Source organism: Arvicola amphibius, chromosome 4, assembly GCF_903992535.2.
Source record: "Arvicola amphibius chromosome 4, mArvAmp1.2, whole genome shotgun sequence".
NCBI classification, from domain to species: Eukaryota; Metazoa; Chordata; class Mammalia; order Rodentia; family Cricetidae; genus Arvicola; species Arvicola amphibius.
The window spans coordinates 136,592,199-136,605,110 of record NC_052050.1 but is presented as its reverse complement, the minus strand read 5'-3'; the positions used below and the strand labels follow the sequence as shown (position 1 = coordinate 136,605,110).

Below are 12,912 nucleotides of genomic sequence, written 5' to 3'. Positions count from 1 at the left end.
GACTTTCTGAAGATGTGGCTTGCATTCTCCCTAAAAGGGCTTAAATATTTCCCCACCCATCTGCAGGTTTGAAGCCCAGGGATTTTGTCAGTTCCTCTCACCATTACATCCTCCAGCCCCTAACACAACGGTCAGCACAGAGCAGACAATGTGTATGTAGCATCAGGGATCCTAGGACAGCTACTGCAGCTAGACAGCAAGAAGGACGGGTTGCAATGAACACGGACGTGTGGGAGAAATTCAAAGTGGGGTGTTCACCCTAGTCATCAAGCCACTATGAATCTCTTTATGAACTTTCAGAGAGAGGCTCGGTACTAGTAAGTAAAGAGAAAAATGTAATGTATTTTTAGAGCCGGCCCAAATGAGACAATTGGTGATTAAAGGCGCGAGTCAGAGGCAGTGCCGTCCCTGCTTTCCTGTGCTCCTGCAGGAAGTGCATTTTATAGAAAAGTCAGAGAGGAACTGAGGGAGGCACAGAGCCCGGAGCTGGGGACCCACAGCTGTGTAAGGAAGCACTCTGGACCGCCTCTGGAGCTGGCCCTTCACCTCTGCTTGCTCTATGCAACCCCGAAATCACTGGCTGGCCAGTCAGGGGGCTCATGAGGCCACCGTGATGAGGACGGCACCTCGAGCAGGAGCCTAGGATGGTAAGAGCTGTTCCTTGTTCCTAGGGGCGTCCGCCGACCGTTCGAATCTGAAAGCAGTGCTTGACCTCAGCTCAGTGATCTCGAAAGGTGTGTAGAAGTGTCCAGTGGGTTTCCGCTTCTGGGGCGTGAATGTTAGCCCAGAAGTTTTTACGTTCGGCTGTCTCCACGTTATCACTAAACTTATTATTAGAGGTGATGGCTTACGACACTTGGTAGTGTGTTTATCAAAATTGGAAGAGTTCGCTTCAAACTCCGATGCAGGTGTTGTGTTTTCAGATCTTTAGCTGCCGAGGCAGGAAGCTCTTCTGTAAGTGTCTCGGAGCTGAACTAAATCCAGCCGAGAGAATGACAGTGTGCTTCCGTCACACTGTTAACTGTGCTGTCACCAGCCGGTTCCCGCTGCCGTGTGCAGCAGGAGCTGTGGCCTCAAGCTGCACACTGGCACATGGCCTCCATGAAGGATTGCAGCCATTCGGAAAGCTCTCATTCTGGAAGTTCTGGAGGGTATTTTTAGATGAGGCTTCTTCCTATGAATGAGGAAGTCTGGCAGATGGCACTTCCGGCTGATCCTCCCCTCCACCCTACCCCCCAGCTTTCTTCCAGTGTAGCGTAGAGACCACTCCTGCGAAACTTCACTCTCTCAGGACAATGGAGGGAAAAGCCATTCTAGAAGCACCCGGTAGCAGCTGCAGAGCGAGGTGTGGAAAGACGCTGTACCGCTGCGTTGTGTGTTTCACACAGATCTCCTGTGACCCTGCACACAATCAACAGTGGGCGGCAAGAAAGGAAGTCTAAGCAAGAATAGGTCGTGTGTCACAGGACGGAGCAGACATCATGGGATCTGTTTACCCACCGAAGAGAAAAGGCTAATGTATGGGGGGTTTGTCGGTTGAAGTTACTTCCTTAAGGCATAGGATGTCAGATTTCATTTTGTAGAGGGTTTGCCCCAGCTCTGTGAAAAACAAAACAAATTGGCTTGTCGTTGTAAGTATAGCCTTGTGAAACATCGTTAGATTTCTCCTGCTGTCACTTGACCTTACATCTGACAGAACACTCCACTGAGATTCAGAGGCTACCTTTGGGATTTTTAAGCCCTTCTCAGGGAGTCTTAAGAAGTCTGTGGCACACACAGACTGGAGAATCAAAACCATCTTGATTGTAAGTCTGGGCTTTGATGGCAAGCTTGCCTTTCATTTTAAATTTTGATGTGGTTTTGGCTTGTTCCCTGATTAAAGTGGCAATCCTCAAAGAGGGCAGATGGCCCAGGTTTCCAGGGTGGAAGTTGTTGATGCTGTTCCGTGAGAGTCTTCGCTTCTGGGATTCGGCTGCTGGTTTTATGATTGGCAGCAGTGAGGATGAAACTCAGGGCCTCGTGTACATAGGCAAGTGTTTAACCTGTGCGTTCTTGACCCTTCCTAACATTTTACTGTTTTTTTAATGGATCTCCCCCCCCCCCTGCCCCATTGTTAATCAGAAATATGTCCCTATGTATATCTAAGCACTCCCAAGGCCTCTTGAATTATTTATGGGAATCCAACTGCATGAGATGAGATTTGCCCGTAGGAAGCAATATTCTGATCTTCAGAAGTCACGAATTCTGCTTGCGCCTCAGATGTGAATACTTGCCCAGTCTCCGGTTGGGTCCCTCTGTCCTTCCCCAAGTGTGCGTACACACATACACTGAGAGTTTATCCCGAAATCACAGACAAGAAAAGATGTGCTCTGTGTCCATGGGTGAGACTCTACAGAGATGGCTTCCCCCATCATATGGCACAGATTCACAACGACTAAGATCTGAGAAGCACCGATTTCCATCTACAGACTCTCTTGAAGGGGAACCAACAATCTCTGAGCCTGCAGTTTCCTCGGGGAGTCGGAAGGATGATGCTTCTCCAGGTCATACCAGGCCCTTGCCTTCTATTCAGGCTCTAGTGGGTCCTGTCCCCCCTACACACCCAAAGGAGACATATTCATTTTCTCTGGATCATATATTTTAAGCATACAGTGAAATTCAAGTAGTAATTTAACTGATGCTCAGGTGTCTTCCCCTAGGATTTTTCAAATAGTAACTCTTTTTTGTTTGTTTTGTTTACTTGTGTGGTGTTGGGAGTGCGTGAAGCAACACACTACACCACTGAGCAGCTCCCTCCGTCCTGGGTTTATTTTAGTGAAACTTGACTGTTACCATGGAAGAGTCCTCCCTATCCAGTTCCCACATCAACTCTGTTGCCACCGAGCACAGATACCGCCTTAAAGCCGACAAGCATCATTTACGTTTTATTAGATGGTTTAAAGAATAAGCCCATCGTTAAATGTTTTGAACATCTGCGGATGGCGTCACACTGCACTTGCGCCTCTGTCCAAACTGCTCCCCATCTTTTAGCATTCTGAGAATTTTTTTTATGTTTGCACGTAATCCCGTTCACTTGTTTTGGACAGCTGTATTTTACTCCACTAGAAGACTGGACCACAGTTTTTGTGTTCCTTTCTTATGGAGCGTTCTGCCTGTCCTCAACCTTCTTGTACGTGAATGAGAGTGTCTAAGTGTTCACTCTGTATGTAGCACGGTGGCTCCTAGCTTAAAGTATAGTTAGCACGGTCACTGGGCTATAAATATAAAATACATGGAGGATTTTGAAGACTTAGAATGAAAAAAGAACTTAAAGTGACTCATTAATTTTTTTTCTTTTTGTATTCGCTGGGAATAGTGGTTGCATACTTGTAATTTCAGCCCTTGGGAGGCTGAGGTAGGAGGATTGCCAAGAGTTTGATGCCAGTGTGGGCCGTATAGCGAGTGCCGGGGCAACCTAAGCTATTATATAAAAACCTTGTCAAAGAAAAATTTTAAAAAATTGATTACCTGTTGAAATGACAGTCCTTTGGTTTGTTACACTAAAATACAAGACTGGAACCAGTTGCACTGATCTTTTATATTTTTAAATGTAACTACTTGAAAATTTTAAGTCATGTGTATAATTCGCATTATATTTCTTCTGGAAAAGGCTCCTCTAGAACAGGAGTTGGTGACTGTTGCATATCTACAGCCTCCTGGAAATAAAGTTTTATTAGAAAGCATCCCCACTCGTCTTCAGTGGCTGGGGCAGTTTTCCTGCCATGCCAGATGCCAGCAGACTTGAGCAGTTACCATCCCTGTGGTCCTCAAGCCTATAGCACTCACTGCGTGGCTGTCCAAGGAAAACTGTTTGTTGATCTGAATTCTAGAGTAGCTTTTGTAAAAGATAAGGACCACATAGGGACCATTTAGTATTTTATCCAACACACATAAACATGCACCTAAAACAAAAGTTTTACAAAACAGATTTTCACAAAAGCTCCCTGTAGATATTTTCTGGTTATTTCTACTTAGTTGAAATGAACTATTGGGTAATAATTATTGTGACCACTAGAATGATTTAGCCACCCATTCTCTGCTAGTGATTTTAATAACTTCACTCAAGGTTCTTCTTATGTAGGCCTCAAGGTGGACACAGGGTTACACTGGATTAATTTTCAGGATTCTTTAAATTGGTGGTGGCGATGATGGTGGTGGTGTATGTCTGTATATATGTACATATATATACATATATGTGTGTCTGTATATCTATGGTCCCACCTTCTCCTACATCTTCAAACAATGCCTGTTGATTGCTAATCCTACTGGATGAAGTGAGAGTTTCTTTGGCCTACAGACTTTTTACTTGGTGAGGCTGACCATCTTTCTGTGCATTAGCTGACTTCTTGAGTCTTGTTTGATGAATTCTTTGTTCATTTCTATTGTCTCAAAAAAAACTGAACTTACTGAGTACACGTGCATGGGCCTGTGCCTGCCGTGGCGTGCATGTGGAGGTCACAGGACAGCTTTGGGGAGCCAGTTTTCTCCTTCTGCCTTGTGAGTTCCAGGAAGGCTTGGTTGCCCTCACCCCTACCCTCTGAGCCATCCTGCTGTTCTCTACTACAATGGATTCATCGGCCATTTTCTTTAGGCCTTCTTTGGATATTCTGGAACCAACTTACAGTGTGGTGGGGGGGGGGGGGCGCACAGATTTGTAGCTTGTTTACTCCAAGGCTTGGCTTTTCACTTTCTGTACAGCGCCTTCCATCACCCAGAAATGTGCAATTTCAAAGCCCTGGAAATTATCTAGCCATTTGTCTACCTTTTCTCTTCTCTTCTCTTCTTCTCTTCTCTTCTCTTCTCTTCTTTTCTTTTCTTTTGTAAGTCATACTTTCTTACCTAAGGTCAGAATCATTTTCCTTGATAGCTTCCACTTGTAAGACTTAAAGATACCCTGTTTTATTTTTAACCACCCCAAAAATCGTGCTTACGCACAGTTTGAGATACCGCTTTACTGTCTGTGCCCATCACAGCCGGTTGTTTGAAGTTTCAGACTCGCTCGCCCTCTTCCCGTCTCTCCAGTGCGGTATGTCTCACACGGCAAGTTCTGACACCTGCAAGACTCACGTCATATCTTGGTCCTGTGATCACCAGAGCGCACTCTTTACAGATGTCATTTACACTGTAAGGCCTCGGTGACTGTATGGGAAGTTCCAGTGACCTTTCAAGAATCGCTTAAGCCTTATAAAAATAACACCAGATAATTGAAAAAGAAAAAAAAATGACTTGGTTCATTCTGTACTTCTGATTTAACCTTTACAAAAAGACAAAAAAAGAGAAATTGTGGGCTGGCCTCTAAATGAATATAAATATGAAACCCCTAAATTACATGTCAATAAAATTCAGCAATGGGTGATAAATTGTAAATAAAAAAGTGCCTGCCAGAGCCCACAACAAGCTCATGTTTCATGTTGAAGCACTCTTGGTCCTGATTTCTAATAAGCTTCATTAGTCCTGCTTTGTATAGAAGCATCCTTTGTTCTGCTTTGTATAGAAGCATCCTTTGTCCTGCTTTGTGTAGAAGCATCATTCTTGGTCCTGCTTTCGTAAAAAGATTGGCATCCAGTACCTAAGTGCTCCCTTTTCTTTCAAATTTGTCACACCTGCATATGTGTGTGTTCACACATATGCGAATTTGTGAGTCTCTTAAATTTGTTTATTTATACACAAGTCGTCAAGTGTTTCCTCAGTGTGTGGAGTAGGCATAGTGCCAGCTCAGGAATCAGGGTGCTCAAGTTTCTGCCTTAGTGATTCTCTCTCTCCCTTTCTCCTTCTCTCTCTCTCTCCTCCACCTCTCTTTTTCGCTCTTTCGAGACAGGATCTCTCTGTGTAGCCCCGACTGTCCTGGAACTTGCTTTGTGGACCAGGCTGGCCTCAAGGTCACAGAGATCCACTGGTCTCTGTCTCCTGAGTGCTGGGATTAAAGATGTGCACCACTACCGCCTTGCTCTCTCACTGTTTGTTAATCTCTCTCTCTCTCTCTCTCTCTCTCTCTCTGTGTGTGTGTGTGTGTGTGTGTGTGTGTGTGTGTGTGTGTGTGTGTAGGTACAAGTGCCCACTTAGTCATGCAAAGGCCCGAGGAAGCCAAGTTTCTTCTTCTATTGCTTTCTCACTTTTCAAGACAGAGTCTCTCACTGAAACGGAAGCTCCCCCTTCCGCTAGGCTATATAGCCAGCAAGCTCGCAGGATCCCCCTTCTCTGCCTTCTGCAGCGACACCTGCCTTTTCTGGAGGTGATGAGAATTCAAACTCAAGTCCTCATCCTTGCAGATTAAGTGTTCTAGCCACTGAGCCATCTCCCTCGTCCCTGATTGTCTAGGTCTGGGGACTGGGCACATCTAGACAACACTTTGGAGTCAGCCTCTCTCCTTCAGGGAGCTGTCCTTGTCAAAGCTTCATCTTGTGACTTCTGGGAAAACCATTTCCGTTCGCAATCCATCAATACCGCACTGAATGTTTCCCACAGCAGATACCGCAGTGTGGGTCCTACCACAGTAAGGCAGCGAGGCCGTCAGGAGCATCCTCCACTCAGGCAAATGGGGAAGAACTGGACTGATGGCGGGTCTGTCTCACTTCACAGTGAAACTGTCAGGTGACGAGTGACTTGTCATGTGGCTCTTAAGGAAGGAAGGAGGGTTCAGTGACCTGAACACTCGACCTGGTACTGCTTGTTTTGAGGCAAGGGTTTGTTCCTACAGTTGAAATTCCCATTTCTTATATGTTGGTAATGTTATCCAAGTCATAGAACAGACTGTCTCATAGAAAGCCAAAGGGCAGTTTGGGCTTAAGGCCTAGTTTGCAATTCAGTCCAATGCTTGCAAAAGCATCCAGTTTCTGCAACTCTCTATACAATCTCCATGCGTCACTCCGAAGTGGACTGGGTGCCGCTGCTCCCAGTTTTTCTTTTTAAAGCCACATTTCCCAGAATATATTAGATGGCATCGATGATCGATGGCAGACAGGATCAGATGTAAAGCCAGCTCCTCCCAAGACGGGACATTGGAGCTTGTCTGAATTCATCGACTCTTCTCCCAGACTGTCTCGGCAAACACTATTCCTGTGCATAAGATTTCATAAGAACCCCTGTTCTTGCTCCCCCCCAGATTATTTTGTGTATAACTTCCTGGTGCTAGGCAGTTTTTGAGAGCATGGGAGACCTGTGGCCCATCAGCAGGGTCTCTCATTGGAAACCAGCTGAATCACATCCTCACGTCCATTGTTTGTTCCCTCTCCAGGCACCTGTTAAAAATGAACAAGAGCAGCTCTGACTTGGAAAAAGTGAGCCAGAGTTCTGCAGAAAGCCTCAGCCCATCCTTCAGGGGGGCCCACGTCAGCTTCACCACGGGCTCCACGGACAGCCTGGCCTCTGACTCCAGGACCTGCAGTGATGGAGGTAACAAAGCAGTCCTCGACAGATGGGCTTCCAATCTACAGAGTCTGCAAACCAGACCTGAGTCAGTTGCCATGATTTGGAAGGCTCAAGCAAGGCCTTTAGTCCTGGTGCTGCTTTGTGCTAGAAGTAGACCCTTCCCAGGGGCTGGGGAAGTTCATCCCTTATGAACATGACAAGCTACCTCCTTGTGTCACCCTCGCAGTTAGAAGTGCACTGGCTTGGGGACACGGTAGAAGGAGGCTACATTCAAACATGTGTTGAGGGTTGACCAGATGGCTCTGCTCATGAAGTACTTGCTGTGCAGGCATAAAGGCTTGGGTTTCAATCCTGGTCACTAAGGAGGCAAAGATCAGAGGATCTCTGAGGCTTACTCCAGTGCAGCTGACTCAGCTAACACATGTGTGTGAACACAGACACACAAACACACACACACACACAAAGCTTGTTGGAAGGCTCCTGATTCTCAGAGTAATGAGTCACAAGTTAGATGTTTATATTCTTCCTGTCCATGGAGGACCCTGGAACGTCAGATATCTTGGTGTCTCATTTATATGCATACACATGTATGCATACATGTACACAGTAGATGTTTGCACAAATGTTTACTAATTAAAACATGAAAGAAGGCGGTCATTGCCCGCCCCTATTCCATATTAACTGTTGAAGTATAATATGTGGATGTGTCCTGTTAGGCATGTTCCCAAAAAGGAGCTTGAGGTTTTCTGTCCTTGTAGATGTCATGGTAGTGTTTATGACCTTTCACCCCTTGGGCATGCTCTGTGCGCATCCTCTCTCCTGCACTTCTTCTAGGCTGCCTTAGCATGTTAGGGTTACACCTCGCCTGTGTGACGTCCTCATTCTATGCAAGTACTTCTTCTTAAAGGGCATTTTTGGGGTAGAGAACCCCAAGGCACATTTCTGTCAGCAAATGTGGATTATAACTTTTCTCATGAGAAAGTTCTGCTAGCTCTCACTCACAAACAGGAAATGTATTTGTCTAGATTTGGGGAAAATGTAGCAAAAGCAAGATTGTTTTGTTTTTCTGTAGCTCCTCTGGACTCGTATCTCCTTCCTTTTCTTATTCCACTGTGCAAAATTTCAATGAGGCAGATTATTCCCTAAAGGCTTGCGTGTCTGAGCCCTGCTCCCATGCCAGCCAGTTCCCCTTCACTCTCTTGAGGATCCTGGATGAGTTCTAAGAGGCTATCAACAATGCACCCTGCCCTCAGCCACCACGTGACTGGCCCATGAGAACTGGACTGAGGTGCTTCATCCTAAATCCTGATGTCTGTTCTCAGTGCTGGGAAAGATAAGATGCATGACACATGGGTGGATGGGCTAAGAAAGGAAGTCAGGTTGCCCCTGAACACTAGAGCTTCTAGAATGAGTATGGAGGGAGGGCTTCAGAAAAGCCTTTTTTGAGAAGACGGGTATGGTTAGACAAGAGGACATAGGAGAGGAGGATCAAGGATTTTCCAGGGTACTAAACTGTTCAAGAAGAGCCAAAGGCGCAGGGGAGCGCTGCATCCTGGGAAAAGGAGAGCAACTTGATGTGCTATTCTGAGCATGCTGGGAAAGCAGAACAGCTTGATGTGCTATTCTGGGTGCAGGTAAGGGGAGCTGTGCTGCTGGGAGCTGGGTGCATTTAGAAGCTGTGTAGAGTAGGGCACAGAGAGCCACCTGCATCTTGTGAGGAAAGGGGTGGCACCCAATAAAGGAATTTTTCTCAAGTTAATTTCTGAATAGCAGCAGTCAAAATGAATTTATTCCCATGGTCATTGCTTTAGCACAAGTCAGATATTCAGTGGGTAAGACTCTTCAAACGTAGGTTCCTCCCAAGCCAAGCATGCTGGCCCTTCCTGTACTGGCTTCTGCTCTTTTATATGGGTCTGGATTAGGGCTGAGTTTTGAAACTGACAAGAGAAATCCTTCATTCTGCCTCTCACCTCAGCTCAGGTCCACTCACTTTCAGATCCTTTTGTTTTGTTTTTGAGATAAGATTTCTTTCCGTAGCCCTGGCTTTCCTGGGACTCACCTGTAGATCAGATTGGCCTCAGACCCAGAGATCCACCTGCCTCTACCTCCTGAGTGCTTGGATTGAAGGAATGGGCCAACACTGTCAGCTTGCCCTCAGGTTCTTATCTGCCTTTATCTTACAATGGAAACACTTGTGCATCTTAACTTTTCGATATTTAGGACAGACAATGAGGCAAGGCAGCGAATCAGAAGGGACGCGGCATCTGTTCAAGCTGAAGTTGTGTGAAATGAGAATTAGTGTCAACCTCTCTAGAGCCTTAAGGACAGTCAAAAGAAATCATTGGGTTATGCGTTTCTCTGCAGCAAGAATTCGCTGGTGAAGCAATGCATCTGGCTTGGCTTTTGCATCCATGCTGTGGCCTGTGTTAAGGAAAAAGTCGTTCCTGACTATTCCATCAGAGCAGTAGCTTATGGAAAGTTGTTAGGAATTTATCACGGTTGGTGGCCAAACTTAGAGATCTTCTGTCCAGGTTTCATAGCAAAAGAAATATTTTAATTTAAATTTTATAAGAATGTAAGGCCTGGTGGTGGCACACACCTCTAATCTCAGCATTTGAAGGCAGAGGCAGGTGGATCTTTGAGTTGAAGGCCAGCCAGGTCTACAGAGTAAGTTCCAAGCAGTCAGGGACACACAGAGAAACCCTGTCTAGACAAAAAAAAAAGCCAACCCCTTCCTATATATATATATATATATATATATATATATATATATATATATATTTCAAACCCGTTAAATTTTTTAAGTAGGCATTTGTCAAAATTCTAAAGTAACAAAATGGTATTTTTATATCATTTTTAAAATTTCCACTTTCTACCTTTATCAGATCTCGTATCCCTCCTAGTACATCTGTTAGGGCATCTTTTCTGTGCGGGCAGTGTGTTAAGCAGACAGTCACCTGAGTAGGACAGAGTGGTCTCAGCAGTTGGAAGAATAAATGTGGTTGTAGTGGAGTCTGTTCTGGAGAGCCGGTGGGTGGCTGTGAGGGGGACGTCATCAGCTAAATGGCCAGCTTATGCTCGAAGTGGCCACCTTGAACTATCCAAACCTAAAGCCAAGGGTGGTGGTTTGGACCTTCGGTCCTAGCGCGTGGCTGGGGGAAGCAAGAACACTGGGCGTGCCAAGTCGTCCTCTGCAATGTGATCGGAATCCAAGCCAGCCTCCTGTAAAGAGACGCTGACTCAAAACAACGACAAAACCCCAAATAAACACAGACTTACTGTCATATTACGATCACTTCCCTCTTTTAACTGAGTGATTCAACAGACAGAGGTTAGAATTTGCTGTTGAAAAGAGGCAGCCAGCATCAGCAACGGAACAGGGCAGAGAGCTTTACCCATGCAGGGGACGGTAGGACCTCACCCGATATAAGAGCCAGATATGCACTGCTGATTCTTATTTTATAGCTAGCAAGTCAGAGCTAGAGCAACGTCACTAAACACGGTGGCATAAATCAGCTTGTTTTCCTCCTCAGCAATGCCGATAGGTTTTAAAATAATACATACATATGTGTGGGGTGCGGGTGTGTTTGTGTACACGCTCTGTCATTCGTTGGCAGCTGTTTGTCATCCGCTATGGGGTGGGTATGACTCCAGATGCCGAAGACCCAGAAATGACTGCCAGTCCCTTTCTTCAGAGGGCACGTGGCTAGTTCCACACATGCAGTAAGCTCTGTGGCAAGAGAACAAGCCAGGAAGGGGGCGGGGAGGGGTAGGAATGCCTGTCAAGGCAAGAGACAGGAAGGCCACAAAGATTAGACTGTAGTCAGAATGAGTGACAGCGTGACCTTCAGCAGGCCCTTGTTCCCCTCCCCGACAGTCTCCTCTAGCTCTGCAGAAGAGGTCACTTTTTTTTCAAAAAGATCCTCTGGCAACTGTCTACCTAAATTGAATGTATGGTATGCTCTATTAGATTAGATGGGCTTATTAGATCGCTTGATCTTAAAGCCATAGATTCAGTCCAATATATTATATAAGTAACTGTCCTAACACCGTATATACCCCCAGCCCATCAGGAACTAAGTCGGGCACTCTGTCCTTGGAGACGTTACTGAAGGACAGGAGTTTGTCCCAGAGAAAAATATATTCTGTTTAAATACTCTCTTTCAATATCCTGAGCTACTCTGTCAGTAAAGAAGCTTTATCTTAAATGGTTTTCTTTAAATTGAGTCTTAAACTATTACTTCAGTAAGCTCGTATGTGTCTATGATTAAATATCAACCAAGGCAGGGAGATAAGCGGTGAAAGGTCTCTTTCCCAACACCCCATCCCATTTACTACTTCGTTATGAATCTCTCGGGTGTCCTAACATTCACTTGTATACGTTTTTGTACTTAAAATCTTCCAGTCAGAACCTTCATTTAAACCCCAATACTTGTTCAAGCTGTTCTGTTAGAAAACTAAAGTGGGATCGTGGGGAGATTTGGTTAGAATATCTGAGATAAATTCTTAGAAGAAATGGAGTTGGTGCATTAATGTGTGGGTGTCCTTCAAGTAGTCATCCTCAGTTGGTCCTCTGAAAATGTCAGCTTACTTTTCTCCCAACAATGGAAAGTGATTTGAATGAAATTTCAGTTTAACTACCCAAGGAGAAAGCTTCATTGGCTGTGTCATGGCAAGAGGCAAAAGGCCCCCCCCCCCCGACTCCAGAGCGCCAGCGGGGCACTGGCTGGCACAGGAGACTTGAGAACTGTCTTCCAAACTGAGACCTTTCGCTCCCTGCAAATCATATTGTCGCTTGCAGGGACGGTCCGGAGAGATTCCTCCCAAATGCCACATTTTCCATCCAGCTGCAAAATGCTAATAACATGCTTCCAACTCGAGCCACGTTTATCTTCCTGGAAAAGCCAGGCATTCCTCTGAAAGGAAGGCTCTGCTTTGTCCCTTTACTTTGACATGTGATGGGGAGCCTCTTCAGATTCTGGAATCAAATGAGACGTTGCACAACTTTCCTTTGGAAAATTGCGAGGCTAGAGAACCCGTGAGCCTCTGTCTTACCCATTGGTTGGCAGGAACCTCCCTGACTGCCTCTTTGTGCTTGCCAAGGTGCCAACACAGGTGGTTTGGCTGTACCTTCCTCATCTCTAACGAGGGATCAAACTGCCCCAGGGTCTGGGCAGAGTTTTTCCCACTTGATTCATTGCTAATGTCTCTCATTTCGTAGATGCTGAAGAAACATTAACTGAGGAATGAGAAATCTCTAAGGCTGTTTACCCAGCTATAATTGGTTGCCAGGTGTCAATCTGTAGAATATTCCAAGTTTTGGACGCAAGCATGCGCGCGCACACACGCACCCACACACATTCAGTTGGCTTTTCCTCACCCATGTTTAGGGTAGGGACTAACATACATGTGCAGAGCTTGGAGATCTTGGGAGAGACTGTGCCTTCTGCCTCAATGCTTGCTCCAGCCTGGCTACAGGCAGAGAATGGTGCAGAGAAGAGCTGA

The 12,912-nt window shown here is 45.7% G+C and overlaps 1 protein-coding gene across 1 annotated transcript in view; it reads left to right on the top strand.

Moving 5' to 3' along the window:
* Window positions 1–12,912, top strand: part of Prag1 (PEAK1 related, kinase-activating pseudokinase 1) — a 54,558-nt gene that overhangs the window by 29,177 nt on the left and 12,469 nt on the right. Inside the window, exon 4 of the mRNA XM_038327550.1 lies at window positions 7,274–7,431. Coding sequence (XP_038183478.1) covers window positions 7,274–7,431 — 158 coding nt within the window. The remainder of the gene's footprint in view (window positions 1–7,273; window positions 7,432–12,912) is intronic.